We start from the raw sequence: 17682 nt of genomic DNA, 5'->3' as shown, positions 1-17682 counted from the left end.
AGCTGTGTTTTTAAAATTGGGGGTCTAAACAAGTATTAGCGTTGTCACACTAATTGAGCTTTCACGTTGATTGCAATTTCTATAAGTATGAACTAAGCAACAGAGTAGTCAACCTTGGATTTGAAATCCATACTGAATTGTAAGGTCCGACCCGGTTAACCATGAACCATTCATTAGAACGGTTCTTTTAACTTCAAAAACCGTTCTTTGTAAAAAAAACAATAAACCGTATGAACCGCAGTTGAACCACCCGGGTTTGAAAATCGTAGACGGTTCTTGCAATTTACTTTAGGACAGATTATAAAAAAATAATAATAATAATAAATAAAAAAAGGCGAAAAGCACATTTTCGTCCCTACATTTTCACACGATTTCTATTTTGGTCCCTAAATTTTTTTTTTACCGCTTTTAGTCCCTATCCTGGAAAACGCGTTTCGTTTTTGTCCCTGCCGTTACATTAGAAACGGAAATTGCATAGGTGGCAAACGGAAGATGACGTGGCCATTAAAATAATAATAAAAAATATTATTTGACATTAAAAAATGCCACGTCAGCACCTAAATTAAAAAAAAAATTAATTTATTAATTTTAACTAAATAAAAAGAATTAAAAACAAGAACATCATACCCAAAAATAAGCCCAGCACCGTATCAAAGTCAAAATCAAAGAGCAAACCCAGAATAAAAGAACATGGAAATCAAAGATCATGAACATCAAACCTACTGCTATTACTACTTTCCTCCATTCCCTCCTCCCACTCTCTCCGATCCCGATCCCGATCCCTTCTACAACAACGACGAATCGTCGCCTTCTCCGACGCTTAAGAGGCTGAAATTCCGATCGAAGATCGAATCCTTGGTCGCGAACTTCGCCGCCCAAGTGAGGGCGAGGTTCTCATTCTCGCGCCTCTGGTGAAGTAGTTGATGGCTAAGATGATGAGGAAAGTAACGCTCACGATCTCGATCGTGTAAGTTTTAAGCGAAAACGGTTCCGGCGACTGAACCGGTTTCGATTTCAGATTGAAGGGAGTGGCATTTTCGGTAGTTTGTTGGATTTCCTCGATAGGTAAGCCTTTGAATTCGTCTTCGTCCCAGTACTCGAAGCTAGTTGGCTTCGGAGAATTCGAAGGGATTGGGTTTGAATAAAAGAACATGAACATCAATCTTTTTTTGGGTTTTTTTTTTTTTGGTTGTGGTTTGGGTCGATCTGTTATTGGTGGATTGCGGTGGATGGGTTGTAATGGGCTGCTTTTAACTAAAGAAAATTAATAAAACAAGTTCTTCCAAAGAACATGTAAAATCATGTTCTGGGAAAGATCACAAAGAACATGAACATGTTCTTCCAAAAAATTAACGAAAGAAAAGTATGTAAATTTGGTTTGTTGTTTTCTCATTTTCTGTTTTTAATTTTTTTTAGTTTTTAATTTTTTTTTCTTTAGTTAAAATTAATAAATTAATTTTTTTTTTAATTTAGGTGCTGACGTGGCATTTTTTAATGTCAAATAATATTTTTTATTATTATTTTAATGGCCACGTCATCTTCCGTTTGCCACCTATGCAATTTCCGTTTCTAATGTAACGGCAGGGACAAAAACGAAACGCGTTTTCCAGGATAGGGACTAAAAGCGGTAAAAAAAAAATTTAGGGACCAAAATAGAAATCGCGTGAAAATGTAGGGACGAAAATGTGCTTTTCGCCAAAAATCAAATTACAACTTATTCCTACAAAAAATCCTTTATAAGTAAACAAAATAGAACGAATCTAATATTATATTGTTGGCTTTCTTACATTCAAATATCACTTAATATACACTTGGATTGCCTTCATGTGTATATATGTTTATAAAAAAATTTCCCTAATTAGAGTCAAATTCTGGCTCCACCACCAGTTAGTTCTGCCTAAAATCTATATATATAATAATAGGAGAAACTGATAAAAACTCAAATTAGAATTCCAAATTAGAGTTCCCAATTTTGTGCCATGTGTCTAGATTTATGTAGGGACCACACTATAATTAATTTTCCACTCAAGTTTGTGCCACTCAAGTTTGTGCCATATGCCCACTTAAATTTTTTAATCTTTGTGCCAAGTGAGTTAATGAGTGCAAATTACTAAAAATCTAATATTAATGAACTATAAAATTTAAAATAAAAAACAAAAACTAATCACATATACTCAACAAAAATCATTACACATTCTATCTTATTAAAAATTAGAAGAAAAAAAAAAATTTATCATCAGTTGTAGGGTCAGGATTTGTAGCCCAAACCCAAAACAATGAATTTGTAGAGAGTTGGTGAAAGAGCTGGGTTAATTGTAAATTTAGCAATGGTTAATTAAGATATCCAAGAATGAACCAACGTAAAAACACACGTAAAAGCTAAACAAATTGACGTCCGAAGAGATATATTATTGATTGAACAGTGATTACAGTTCTTAGAGTTACAGTAAAATCTTTCTCCACCTCTTATTATCTTTTTTCCGATCCCCCTTTTTTAGAGACTTCTCCCATTTATATAGCCTTTTTATCAACCATCTTTATCGTACACTTGTTCTTCATCCAAGCATTCACTTGAGTACATGTCACATCAGGTATCTTCTTTAGTTCTCCAAGAGTGCTGGTAGTTGAAGTTGCACTATTCAGGGGTCTTCTCCACATCAATGCTGCCAGAAAAGTTGTTGCAATGTATTAAACACGGTGGTAGCAGTTTTTTCCTTTAGATATTTCTCTGTTCTTATCATCTCCAGACATGCCCAGAGTTTATTCTTATCATTGGAGTTGCTAGGAAGATCACTTAAACCTCTCAGGTGCTTGTTTGATCGAGACTCTCTATATCCGAGGAGAATACGCTCTTCGGCCTGTTGATGATCTCTTCGGACTATACTCCTCAATCATTTCTAGGTATATCTCTCCTATGTGGAATTCTTCCCAATCATTTTCTTTTCTTCGGACATACCTTGACCCAAAAATGAGGCCCCAGGCCCAATACACAATGTTGGGCTTTTACCCCCACATCAGTAATATTAAATTTGGGTAAGAATTATAATATGTGACTAATTATGTTTACTTTTTAAAATATATATATAATTTGACTAATTATTTATATTTTTTATGATAAAAATTGTGTTTAATTTAAATGTATCCATACATATGCATGTTACATGCTATTTGTTTAAAAATAATTTGATTAACTATTTATATTTTTATAATAAAAATTGTGTCTAAATTTATGTGGTGACTACCCTATAATTATCCACTTAAGTTTGTGTCATTTGTCCACCTAAGTTTTTTAATCTTTGTGCCAAGTGAGTTAATGAGTGCAAAATATTAAGAATCTAATATTAATGAGCAATGAAATAAAATAAAATAAAATAAAAAATCACATATATTCAATAAAAATCACCACACAACAAAAAGTACCACATGTTCTATCTTATTAAAAATTAGAAAAAAAAATGATCATAAGTATTATTAAATTTAGGTAAGAATTTTAATATGTGACTAACTACGTTTACTTTTTAAAAAAAAAATAATTTGACTAATTATCTAATTTTTATGATAAAAATTATGTTTAATTTTGAATTTAACTATATATATATATATATATATATATGCATTAATGCATGTGTTACATGCTATTTTTTTAAAATAATAATTTGACTAATTATTTATATTTTTAAAACAAAAATTGTGTTTAATTTTAAAAGCATCCATATATTTGCATGGGTTACATGCTAGTATAAGATGGAAGATGAGGTTAAAGGTTCATGACTTACTGGATCCACTTATAATATACCAATAAAATTAATTTCTTTTGAATAGAGTAAAAAATAGATAACACCTATCCAGATTTTTTTCATTCCAATTGCTAGATGGACTGAACTTAGTGGTGGCAAGGTGGTTGGGCTTCAAGAAACCAGCTTCCATAGGGAAATTGTCCATAAGGGGCTCTATGGACTTCAATTACAGTCATGGGTTAAAGCCCAAGTCCATGCAGTTCTTTGGAAATGATGTTCGATTTGGTTTTGTTCCTTATGATGATAACTCTGTTTATTGGTTTTTCACTTGGACTCCATTTAGCCAAGGTGAGCTCTTCACCTAAACTTCAGAGTTGTTTGTTACTTTGTTTCCTTACTAAAATTGAATTTAACTATATATATATATATATATATATATGCATTAATGCATGTGTTACATGCTATTTTTTTAAAATAATAATTTGACTAATTATTTATATTTTTAAAACAAAAATTGTGTTTAATTTTAAAAGCATCCATATATTTGCATGGGTTACATGCTAGTATAAGATGGAAGATGAGGTTAAAGGTTCATGACTTACTGGATCCACTTATAATATACCAATAAAATTAATTTCTTTTGAATAGAGTAAAAAATAGATAACACCTATCCAGATTTTTTTCATTCCAATTGCTAGATGGACTGAACTTAGTGGTGGCAAGGTGGTTGGGCTTCAAGAAACCAGCTTCCATAGGGAAATTGTCCATAAGGGGCTCTATGGACTTCAATTACAGTCATGGGTTAAAGCCCAAGTCCATGCAGTTCTTTGGAAATGATGTTCGATTTGGTTTTGTTCCTTATGATGATAACTCTGTTTATTGGTTTTTCACTTGGACTCCATTTAGCCAAGGTGAGCTCTTCACCTAAACTTCAGAGTTGTTTGTTACTTTGTTTCCTTACTAAAATAAAATAAAGTTCGAAGGTACATTGATGGGGGATGCAAAAGTGACAAGCAGCGAAACACGTCTTCTTCAAGAAAATAGAAGCAAAACATGTTTGCTTCTAAAAAATAACAACGAATCCACGAGGGATTCTTAAATCTATAAGGACTCCTTGAATCCACAAGAGAAAAAGTTACTTGGAAGCCTATTTAAGGGCTCCATAAAACTTGACAGACAATCAAATATATTTTAAAATAAATCTTAATTAATACATAAACATAATAGGAACCAAACTTGACCTAAAAAGCAATAAAAGAACCTATAAATAAGGAAACAATAACCCTGAACCTAAAATAACGAAAATTATAGTTTAAATACTAAAATTAATAAATTACAAAAATTAAATAGTAATTCTGTCCTACATCGCACATAGCAATAGTGCAAAAAACAAACAATGGTGAAAGTTACTTGGAACATGGGTTTTAGATAGATGGACCTAAGCTTGGACTTTGGGGGTAATCCCCCACCCCCCAAATATTTTTTTTTTTTAAAATAGTATTTGTGTGTGTGTGTGTGTGTGTGTGTGTGTGTGTGTGTGTATAGAACAATTTTGTTCTATAAAATTACATTTAGCCCCCCTAACAATATTATTGATTCTTTTAAGAGTAATACTCTAGCCACAAAATTTTCTATAATATTTTTATTGTTAGGTTCTAAAAGTTTAGAACAATTGGCAAATCGTGAACACAAACTTGTCTAGATATAGACCTTAGAGTCTATAGGTATTATTAGACAATGCTCAAGTTGATATAAGTCAAGATTCAAGAATATACAAGCTGCAAAAAGAAGAGTTCGAAAGCTGCCTAGTTCGATCAATCAAAAGACAGGCTCGACCAATCGAAACACGTATCTGCAAAATTTTATTTCAACCCAGACTCTACTTAAATGTATTGGGTTTCAAGTAAAACACTCCTAGTATATAAAAGAAATCCTAAGCACGTTTTTTATAAGGCCTTTTAGAGAGAGAAGAGTGTGTCTCTTTTGTATCTAGGGTTTTATACCCAAAAAGCTCTCTTATGTCTTCTACCGGTGCTATTCCTTGAAGAATCTCAAGATCTGTGTTGTAGAAGTTGCTACCTTTGCTAGTCATCAAAGGTGGTCTTGGAGTCACATTGCTAAACCTTTGAGTGGGATCTCAAAGTCACAAATGTGGGTGTTTGTGTTTTGCAAAGGCCAAGGAAAGAAGTAGTCCGTGGACTTGGAGCTGTCACGTGGTCATGATAGTAAGTTTTCTACACGAGGTAGCAATAAGATGTTAGTAGTCTAAGTTCTATTATACAAACTTCAATTTTTTCATAGTAGATCTGTTTTACCTTGAAGATAGTTAGGTTAAATCCTCCCTAGGTTTTTTACCTGTTTGGTTTTCCTGGGTTATCAAATCTTTGTGTTCTTTATTTTTCGCTGCTTTACATAATATGATTTATATTTGTTTGACTTAGATCTGAATAATAAACCTAAGTATCTATTTGGTTAATTAATTAGGTTAAACAATCTAGTTTATAGGGGTCTAAAAACGTACATTTACAAACCGATGAGATAACAAATTCTTATTGGTTTGTATCTAGACCCACCACTTATATCAATTTTTTACTTACCAATAACCATTCACCACATCATTAATTTATAAAAATAATAAAACGGTTTATCTTTAACATTTTTCTCATTTTAAAGGCCAAAATTTTTTTTATTGATCAAAAATCTAAAAAAAATATATTCAAGCCCAAAAAATTAGCGCAACAACAAAAACTACTGTGGGTGCCCGAGGATCGAGGACGAAATTGAAGAGTTGCAATACTGATGTAGGGGTATCACGTGCCCGAAGAGGAAATTCGCCCGAAGAGAGGAGGGGATGAGACAAAGGGCTCTAAGGCATTCCAGGTAGGAAGAATGGTCTGAAGAGAGAGAATCAGTGAGAATAGGGGAAGTTTCCAATTTGGAGTAGTTTGTTGCCCCCGCATTAAATGGTGAGCAATAGCTTTATTAACTACATTGATGAGGAATGGACCTGAATAGTGTAAGTCACAGCTAAGCAAACTCATTTTACCAGCTTCTTCAGATGTAAAAAGTGACAAGTGTCATGAGGAGAGATTCGTTAGGTAAAGATGGGAGGTCAAGATGTGGAAGAGGGAGAGTATATAAGAAAAATAGGGTTTTCAGAGAAAGGGATCCAGACACAAGTCTCAAGAAATAGAAAAGAAACAAGAAGAACATTGTGAGAAGAGAGTGAATAGTACCATTTTCTGTATAACATTGGCCTCCTCAGGCTAGCTTGTATTGAGAGATTAGCTCATCTATTTAATAATATTAGCCATTTCTTCCTTATTTTCATCCTCGTGCAAAGTCTCCTCTTGTTGTTTGTTTCCCTCTCTCACAAATTTATTGATTTGAGCCAAGGTTGAACTATACAAATCCATTATTCTAAGTGAGTTTGGGCTGTCTAATTCTGTGGTCCTTACAACTACCAATAGCAAAATTTAAAAAAAAAAAAATTAAGCCCAATCAACTAATTTTACCCAAAACAAACAACTTGGTCCTTTAAAAAAATTTAAAAAAATAAATTTTTTTTTCCTTACCTAGGAGCAAACACACACATAAAAAAAAAAAACCACACACACACACCTAGCGTTTAGCATGAGTTTGTTACATGAGTGCAGCTAGTAACAAAGCCGCCCCTCTAATTCTAGGTCCTGATCTGTTCCTGATTTTGGAAGCTTTTTTCTGAAATTTCTATGCAATCAGCCCGAATAAGTTGTGACAGAGTAGGCAGAGTGTGGCATTTTTTAATCACTAATGAGAATATAGACTTCTATGACATTTATTCGTTGTTTGCAATTTCCATAAGCATGTACTGAGTAACAGAATAGTAACAGAGTAGGCGACGTGGGGTATTAATTGATCATTTCCAACATATTTGTAGGGGTTTTTTCTTCTGCTATAATTGTTCAATAGGTTCTTACTGGTTTTTTTTTTTTTTTTTTTGAAATACCTTCAAGATTCGAATCCAACCTTCCCACCCTAAATGAAAAAAATAAAAATAAAAATAAAATAATATGCTCATATGGGAGTTTTGTTTTGTTCTCTTTAAACGGGACATAAGGGAACTAATTTATACACCACTTGTTACGTGATTTGCGAGTAGATTAATAACAATAATGATTTATTAACATCCTAATCATTGTTAATTTGTTAGTTGAAGGTCTCGAGACAAATTAACCCTTAAAGAAATCAATTTACAGCACTAGCTACATGAATTTGCATCTGAGGTAGATTAATAATAATATTAGTTAAAGGAATCAATCTGATTATACCAAAGACTCAGAATTCTGTGCGTTTCTTGACCTAGTGATCTCTATTGAGCCCTCAATGTCGGTGGCTCGGGTTAAAAGTTAAAAGTAAGGCGATGGTTTTGAATTTTGAGCAAGTCTAATCTGTGGGCTAAGTCAAGACAATCTGCACTGTTTAATAAACAAAAAGATTTGTCTATTTATCAATAATGTTAAGAATACAATTTCACAATATTTGAAATGACTGATTGTGATTAATTAGTGTAATATTATTTTTGTATGTAAACTTTAATTATGTCATGAATGATACATGCGTGAAACTTTCATATGGCCTGTCATCATCAACTTGTCCTTGTTGTTAATTAGCATTATTAATGTCATAGTTATAATAAACTTGGTGTTGCTGCCATTATTTATAGGTCCACTACTAGTACCTTTATATCCATTCTACTTCTTTCAGTTCTTTGTATTCTAGTACCATCTTTCCATCTTAAAAAAAAAAAAAAAAAACCCTTCTTCCTCTAAGAAAAAGAGCCAAAAATATCATGGAAAAAGTAGAAGACATTGTGATTGTGGGAGGTGGAATTGCTGGCCTTACAGCATCCTTAGGACTTCATAAGTACCCTTCATCTCTTTCTTTTTATATGCATGTACATATTTTTAAACTTCGATTTGATTTTTTAAAAGATATTTATTCAGCTTATGTGCAATTTTTAAAGTCCTTTTTTTCCTAAAGTACAACCGTATTTTTTTTTTTTCACTTTAAGCAAAGAAGCTAATCCTAAATAACACGTTAGAGGGATCAAATTCTTGTTAAGACTCCTAACAATGCAAATATTTTGTAGGTTGGGTATTCGAAGCTTAGTATTGGAATCCTCGCATGGTCTAAGAATCACTGGATTTGCCTTTTCAGCATGGACAAATGCTTGGAGGGCACTAGATGCTATTGGTCTTGGTGACTCCCTCCGACAACAACATAAACAGTTTCTTTGGTAAGTACTAAAAGTAGACTTATATCTTTCATTAAGAAGAAGCCAAAACAGGCAGAGTACAAATACTGTGAAATTTTTTTACTGTAAAAGTACAATCATGTGGATTGTGGACTATCAAAATCTAGAAACTGTTGGGCGCTTTCCAATTTTGTTAGAGATTTAGCATATGAGTTTGTTTAATGATCAATCTAAGGCAGTGGCCACCAACATATTCACATACTCATGGGTGATGGGTCCATATATTGTGAGGACTCCATAAGATACATCAGTAAAAATACTTTGCATTTAATTTTATACTTCACCAATTGCAACTTGTCACACCTTTTTTTTAATTTTTAATTTTATTAACCAAAGTTGTAAATAGAAAAAATTACACTGCATATTACAGTTAATGAAGTATAAAAGTGGAACACTACCAATGAGATAGAAGAAGATTTATATTCAAATAACACTTCCGCCACTTCTCAATTCTTATAGTTGAGTGAGTGACACCTATATCCATTGCCATTTGAAGGCTACGCAAAAGGAACTGACCTCCCAGCACAAATACAAGAAAACACACACCATGTTAACTGACCAGCAGATAATTGTATGCAGGAATGTGGCCACCTCTACAATTACAGGAGATCAAACCACAGCCATGTCATTTAAAGCAAAAGGAAAACTGTAAGTCAAAGCTCTACTTATGTTGTTAGTGCTCATATATCATTCAAGTTATAACCTATTAGCTCTCTCTCTCTCTCTCTCTCATTGATAGGGATGGCAAACTTTCCCTACCCTAGTCCCTACCTAACTCGGGGTTTCTCCTGCCCCATCCTAAATGAGTAATTTATATATAACAATTTAAATTTTTTAATTAAATATGTTTGGGGATAAGGCATCCATGATCCAACCCCATCTTTTCTTAATAACATCCTTATCCATATATTGAGCATTCACATCGACTCATTAAATTATCTATTTTACACCGGTTAAATTATCTATTTTACATTATATTTCATTAAAATACAATTCCTTTATTAATTTTGTTATTACTCTCTCAAGTTATTCATATTTACCTCTCTCTTTTATATATGAGTAAAGAAATATTAAAAAATGGATTTACATGTCAATAATAACCGCATGTATATTTACACGGTTATTATAGCAACAATGTAAATTAACACATTTTTAGATTGAATGATGTAGGTGATTTTTGATACAAAATTAACACCTAATGCTATTTTACACATTTGCTCAAAAAAAAAAAAAAAAAAAAAAAAAAAAAAAAAAAAAAAAAAAAAAAAAAAAAAAAAAAAAAACAAACAAACAAACAAACAAACAAACAAACAATTTTACACGCACTTATGTGAGTGCTATATAAAGTGCAATGATAAAAGCTTCTTGGTTGTCAAGTGCAATCCCTCTCACAACATCACCTAAGTAATATTAATTAACATTGAGTAATGACCCTTGTGACCCTTTCTCAAACTCCAGCTGGTTTTAACGACAATGTTATTCTGCTATTTTTCATGTATCCAAAAAGTTTGATCATAATTCATAATTGAGACTTTTCTACCAAAATTAATATACAATGCTGATAATTTTCTTTTGAAATAATAGTTCATAATTGAGACTTATTTAGCAAAGCCCGAATAATTACTGTATGATGTGCAGTGGAGACCATGAACTTCGTTGTGTGAATAGAAAGTTGTTGTTGGAAGCCCTTGCAAATGAGCTCCCAAGTGGCACCATTAGGTTCTCTTCCAAGGTAGTTTCTATAGAGGAATCAAGCTTCTATAAGCTTGTGCATCTTGCTGATGGAACAATTATCAAGACTAAGGTAAAATTACCTGAAGTATTATTATTAAGTATTTTATTTTTATTCTACTGGGACCATAATTTGGTGCAATAAAAATAAAGAATATTGAGAGTTGAAGGATTCATAAGAGCATTATCTTTAGGCTCATGCATCAGGTTATCCAATTGCAATTTAGAGAATACTGTAGCAAAAAGAACTAAAAATAAACCTGCAACCCATTATGCACCACTGTAAAAAACTTTACATGCTACTACAATATTTTCAAAAAATAAAGGATATTGTATGTAGCTCACATGCATTTCTTTTTAAGCAAATTTTTTTCTATTCGATTTTGTCACTATCCTCTGGTCTCTAGGCTCTAGCGGAGGAAAGTTCTCCCTTTCTTATCTTTTATCTCGAAAAATATAGATTATTTTATTAGTCTGCATTTTTGGTACTTTGCACCTTGTTGGATGTATCTGTAGCCCAAATAGGTAGACCTAGAGAAGGTATGACTATGAAACCCCAATTAGATTTAAGGCACAATTGTTGAGTGGATCATTTAAACATCTTTTTCATATATACTCAATTAAAAAGATGAGTTAGATTATTTTTTTTCCTCTGGTATTTAAAAAAGCATACATATATTTGTTTTTTAGCATAATTAAATAATATGGTACTTGGGACTTATTGGAGTATCATGTTTTTTAATGTAAGGCATTGATTGGGTGTGATGGAGTGAACTCAGTGGTGGCAAAGTGGCTGGGCTTCAAGGCACCGGCTTTCACAGGGAGGGCTGCTATCCGGGGTTGGATAAATTTCAAATCCAACCATGGGTTTGAGCCCAAGCTCTTGCAATTCATGGGGATAGGCTTTCGATCTGGTTTTCTTCCTAATGATGATACTAGCATCTATTGGTTTTTCACATCCAACGGTGAGCCCAAATTCCAAGTGTGTTTGGATGCACTTTATTAAATTATATTTTTGTTGAAAAGCATTGCAAGAAAAGATAAAGACAGTTTTTTTTTTTTTTTCCTTTTTTTTTTCTCCTACAATCGTTAAGTTGGTGAGTTGTAAATGCTAAATAGTAGAAAATAAAGTGATATCGGTAGTAGATTTAGATGAGAATCAATAACAACTTAACAACTCAATAATTATTAAATTTGTTTTGAAAAATATTATGTATGTAACATAGTTACATGGCTCTTAAAGCATGCTTATTGGAAAATGTTTTCTGGTAATTTTGAGCAAACATGGAGGATAGAGCAATGCATCCTTTAGTGTAGGACCAGATTGAGATAGAGAGTCCGTTTGGATACAACTTATTTTGTTGAAAACTGAAAACACTGTAGCAAAATAATTTTTAAATATGTAAATAGTGTTATGAGACCAATTTTTAATGAAAAAACTGCTAAAAAGTAGAGTTTGTGGGTCTCGTGAACAGTGCATAGGACTCACTAATGTGGCAAAAATGAGTTGAAAGTCAAATAGTGCGGCTACTGTTCATAAACAGTAGCCGCACCTTTAATTTTGCTAAGCTAAACGCGTGCCAAAAAAAAAAGTAAAACGCGCATTTGCGCAAAACGTGAAACGTGAACGTCAATCCAAACCCACATAGAGTGTCAAAAGAATTATTGCATGAGATTGAAAGTTAAAATATATATATATATATATCATTTTTATTCTCGATTTTTGGATCATAATTTTTTTTTAAACTGTTAACTTTTTTTTTTTTTTTTTTTTTTTTTTCACTTTTCTCTCCCCATCAAAGGCAATTGCATGGCAGATCTCAATCCGTATTGGACCCAATTCAAGAAGACATTTCCATAAAAATAATTTTTCCACTGTGATCATATTCTATTGTTGTAGCGCAATCTAATTATCAAAAAAAGAAAATTTGTCATGTAAAATAATTGTGAAATGTTTTGTATTTCTAAGGTATAGCATTATAAAAGTTTTGTTCTTATTATATCTTGCAGAGAAAGACATGGAAGATGACCCAGCTAAACTGAAGCAATTTGCATTAAGCAAGTTAGCAAATGTACCAGATGAAATAAAGGCCATTGTTGAAAACACTGAACTAGAATATATTATGTTATCCCCATTAAGGTATAGACATCCCTGGACCTTATCTGGGGAAACATCAGTAAAGGCAATGTTTGTGTGCTTGGTGATGCACTCCACCCCATGACCCAGACCTTGGCCAAGGTGCTTGTTCAGCCTTAGAAGATGGTGTTGTTTTAGCAAGGTGCCTTGCTGGGGCTTTACTCACGAAAGAACAAAGTGGAGAATCAACCGAGAAAGTTGATAGCGAAAGCGAGCAATATAAGAAAATTGAGATGGGGTTGAAGAACTATGCCAAAGAGAGGAGATGGAGAAGCATTGTTCTCATAAGTACAGCTTATGTGGTTGGTTTTTTCCAGCAGGGTGATGGGAAATTAACCACCTTCTTAAGAGACAAATTATTGGCTGCATTCCTGTCTGCGTTGCTATTGAAGAGGGCTGATTATGATTGTGGGAAGCTCAACATTTCTTGAATGCAGTCATATGCATTTGCTTTGTATTATTGTTGGTATTTTTCACTTTGACAATGTCAATTAGTATAAACTGAGAAACCTTCGCAATGTTCATTCATGTTTGGTAGTGATCATTTAAAAAAAAAAAAAAAAAAGGTTTTCTGTATTAAAGTCAAATAATATTATTTCAACAATAATTTAGTTATTAACTACTAGTATGGATTTGAGAATGGTTAACAAATTTTAATTGTAGTGTTTGTACATGAAAAAATAAAAATAAAAGGTTAATCAAGTAGTTCGTAAATAAACTCGAACTTATTAAATAAAATTAAAAATGAGCTTGTGTTCAAAATAAAATAAATGAATAACTTTTAAATTTCAATACTTGACTCAACTAACCCTATTCACAACCTTACTTTGTTTGGTTGAGAGAATAAAAAAATATTAATTTGTATTTTCTATTATTATATATCTAGTAGAGAAGATGGAAAAATAAAAAGATCATCATCATTATCATCATTAAAAGTAAAATGATGGAAAAGTGGGAGTAATTTTGACATTTCATTTCCTTAAGTTTTCTTTCCATATTTTTCTCTAATTTGGAGAGTAAAAGATTTTTAGGCCCAAAGAGATAAACTCCTGGAACCCATTTTTCTTCCACCTTAATTTTGCCCTTACCAAATAAAAGAAAATAACACTTCTATTTTCCTTCCCCTGTTTTCCACCCTCCTCTACCAAAGACACTTTAATTCCTATTATTTTATTTATCCTGCATGGCTGCTATTCAAACTTAAATCAAATTCTTGATTGGCTTCCAAGTCCAAACAAGCAAGTTACGTTGGTTATGGGTGGATTTGGGTTGTGAAATAAATTTTTACTAGGTTTAAGGGTCGTGGGTTCCGGGGAGAAGAGAGAGATACAGTAAAATAAATTTTTGATGGGATGGTTTTATAATTTTAATGTGATGAAATTTTCAAATAAAAAGATGTGATATAAGGTATATTATAAAGTGGTGTAGTAAAATAAATAAAATAAGTTTTGATGTGTTGAAATGACATTTGGCATAGCACAACTAATTAATAATAGTGCTATAATAGTGAATTAATAATACAATCAGGAGACTATCTAAAAATAAAAACTGTTGGGTGCTTTTCGATTTTGTTAGAGCTTCAGCATATGAGTTAGCTTAATGATCAATCTATCAACAATAGCTAGCCAGTACCACTTACTCACTCTAGTTGAGTGATGCCTATGTCCAATATCATTTTACTCCTCCACCACTTAATTCCCCATAGTAATTGCAAACGTGGAATATATATAGACTTTTACATGGATTTGGGTTTTTTTTTTTTACTGAAACACGATAGAAGTATATTAATATGTGAAGAGAATTACATATATAGTCATTGAACCATAGGTTTTCAAGAAAAACAGTTAAATACAGTGGCCAGCAAACCCAGGTAACAACGAAACAAAAGAAGGAAAAGGTGCAAGGTATAGCCGATAAGTGAGGGGCGAGTGCATTCTGATATTCATCTAGCAAGGTGTTGCCCCTCGAAGTATCACCGTGGGGTGGGTCTGACGCTGTTCAAAATTGGAACCGGTTTCGAGCATTTCACAAAGACCAGGCAGTCATGACCCAAGTCTCGAGTTCTTAGCCAGTGAGACGGTCAAGCATATGCCAGGTCAGGAGGTAGAAGCTTGGAGCCACTATGCTACTCTTTTGCAGTTTACCACGTATCAACGCCTAAACATTTCGTGCGAAAGGGCATTGCCACAGAATATGGTTGGTAGTTCCATTATGTTGGCTACACAGAGTGCACTTTGGGTCAATTTGCACCATTCGACGGAGAAGGTTAGACCTCATTGAAAGGATATTAGAGCATGCCCACCAAAATAAGTTCCAAACCTCAGGGGAAGTGTTAATCGACCAAATGCTCTTCCACATCTTCCTATACTGACCCTCGTAGAGTTGTGAAACATCGACTGGACCAGTGCTGAAAGAACATGTAGGAAAATAGCAAACTTTATAAACACGGTAGAAAAGGGAGTGGGTACCATGAACCTCAAGCCTGTTTGGCTAACATAGCCAAATTTAAAGCATCAATATCCCAAAACCTATGCCCCTTTTGTCTTGGGAGAGCATGCATAACTGTTTGTCCCCACCAATACTTGCCAAAACAGAGTTTAATTTCATCATACATGGTTTTAGATATTTTAAAGATCCTCATGGAGCGGGTTGGAAAAAAAAGAAAAACAGCCAACCTTCACTCTCAAAGCTCAGCCTCCGCTCCTCCTCCCCTCACAACCTCTCCAACCTCCGCCGCACCGTCGTCAATATCCTCTCCCTGAGGTCCTCGTTGTCTAGTTCCCAGGCAATACTCTTTTCTTTTAGGACTAGGGCTCTGCTTTGAAATCTTAGATCTCAAAAAAGAACGAAACCAAATCAAAAACCTATTTTATTTGTTATGAATTTCGTGTAGTGAGACTGAGTCTTTCATAAATGTGTTTCCCTATTACAGAAATGTTCTCTTCCATCTTTAGTACAAGAGAAGTTTCCATGAGTCCAAATCTTCTGTCCCATCTTTCTTGCTCCACTTTATACTCCACTAATAAATACTTGTCACGTGTTCATCTAATTAATTAAATACTACTATTAATTAATAACTGTAGTATTAATAAGTCAATAATGATAATATTTAATTAATTAGATGAACACGTGGCAAGTATTTATTGGTGGAGTATAAAGTAGAGTAAGAAAGGTGGGACAGAAGATTTAGACTCAGTTTCCATAGCCTCTGTCCCCCCTCTCTCTCTCTCTCTGATAGGTATAATTGTATAAATTAAATGCATCTAAATAAGGAATAGATTTGAAATCTAAGGTATTTCGAATTCTAATTCATTAATTTAAAACCAAAGCTCAAGTACCCTAATGCAACTTAATTAATAGTTCATACAAGGAACCAATAACAGCTACAAACACTAAAACAGCAGAAACCATCACAGCAGAAAGGAAAATCTAAGGTACTTACAAGCTTAGCCTGAAGACTTCCTAGCCACCTAATATGTCATTCCCAATCACTTCTACCACAGTAGTGACCAACCCACTCGTCACTCCCCCTACAACTGCCCTAACAATAGGGTGAACGTCGCTGTTACGCCTTTGCGGAATCTGGGCCTCCGGATTTCCATTATCAGGTTGAGGAAGAGCTGCAGGTGGATTATCGTGAGGTCTTCCGAACTTGTACGAAAAAGTTAGTTTCCCTTGGGCCTGCCTGTTCTTGTTTAGAACACTTCGTGTGACTAATTTCTTGTCATCAGCTTCACCAAAATCATTAAGCAGTTCTCGAAGGCCAACACTAACTTCACCGATAAATTTTCCGGGAAGACAGGAAACATTGCGGTGAGATTCGAGCCTAACAATCAGATTAAGCCGCTTCTGCTGGGCCTCAACAATGTCTATGTTGAAATCAAAGTGGGTTCCCCACTTAGGGTTTGAACGGCCGTTTAGGTCAACAGGACTTTTATTCTCTTTGTCATAGTAGCAATTACCGTCATCATCGCAAATGCTAACGACAGGGTAAGGCTTCAGGCTTTGAAACAAATGTACTCTCTCTAGGTCCTTAGCATGCTCAATGACTATCTCTAGATGTCTCCAAGCCATTAGGTGCTTTGAGGAAAACGCATTATAGGATGTAGAGTTAGGGGTGTAATGGGGGAGAAGAGGGTAAGAGCCGTCAGGCCTTAATTTTTTACTACCATTGCACTTTTTTTTTTTTTTTTTTTTTTTTATATGACCATTTCACTTTAAAACTTTGAATTTTAAGTTCTCTTTCCCACACACATGGTTAATTTTATGTTATTACAATTCAGACCACATGTGGTCCAAACCACCCCTTGTCTTGCAAGCTTGAGAAATTCAACCTTCATTTAATGTGATTGTCCCAACTCTTGTGAGTTGTGAAAAGCTGTCACTCTGGAGGAGAAAAGAAGGAAAGGTTATTCGACCTGAGAGTTAAAAAAAAAATAATAAAAAAAAATAAAAAAAATAAAATGAAGGAAGAAGAAGAGATCATGCTAACGAGTGTCTTTAAGGCACTCATTAATAATTCATTTAAGAAAAATTTTGATACCACTTTTATAGGAAATGAAAAAACCTGTCAAAATATTAATTACTTTTTTTTCATTTCCCATAAAAACTTTCTTTAAATGGATTATTAACCACTGCCCTAAGGACACTCGTTAGCATTTTCCAAAAAAAATGTATAATTTTTTATCATTTTCCTTTTAAACTTTACATTTCTCTTTCCCATAGACTTATAGTTAATTTTATGCTGCTATGGGCACAATAAAAATGCATAATTTTGTGAT

General features: G+C 33.5%; 2 protein-coding genes across 2 annotated transcripts; one reads left to right on the top strand and one right to left on the bottom strand.

The window, feature by feature from the left end:
• The first annotated feature begins 8434 nt into the window (after nt 1-8434).
• LOC112029635 (monooxygenase 2) lies at nt 8435-13410 on the top strand. Its single transcript, XM_065782107.1, is given in 8 exon segments — nt 8435-8642; nt 8869-9015; nt 9613-9681; nt 10672-10837; nt 11513-11729; nt 12775-12918; nt 12921-12983; nt 12986-13410. Coding segments are annotated over 8 exon segments (1227 nt in total). The 5' UTR covers nt 8435-8568; the 3' UTR covers nt 13333-13410.
• A 2953-nt stretch (nt 13411-16363) lies between these two features.
• On the bottom strand, nt 16364-16975 carry LOC111984008 (protein SRC2). Its single transcript, XM_024015644.1, has one exon. The coding sequence runs from the start codon at nt 16973-16975 to the stop codon at nt 16364-16366; it is 612 nt and encodes a 203-aa protein (XP_023871412.1).
• Nucleotides 16976-17682: the final 707 nt, after the last annotated feature.

This window comes from Quercus suber, unplaced genomic scaffold (genome assembly GCF_002906115.3).
Source record: "Quercus suber isolate HL8 unplaced genomic scaffold, Cork oak 2.0 scaffold_289, whole genome shotgun sequence".
Taxonomy (NCBI): Eukaryota; Viridiplantae; Streptophyta; class Magnoliopsida; order Fagales; family Fagaceae; genus Quercus; species Quercus suber.
This window is presented reverse-complemented; position numbering and strand designations above follow the sequence as displayed.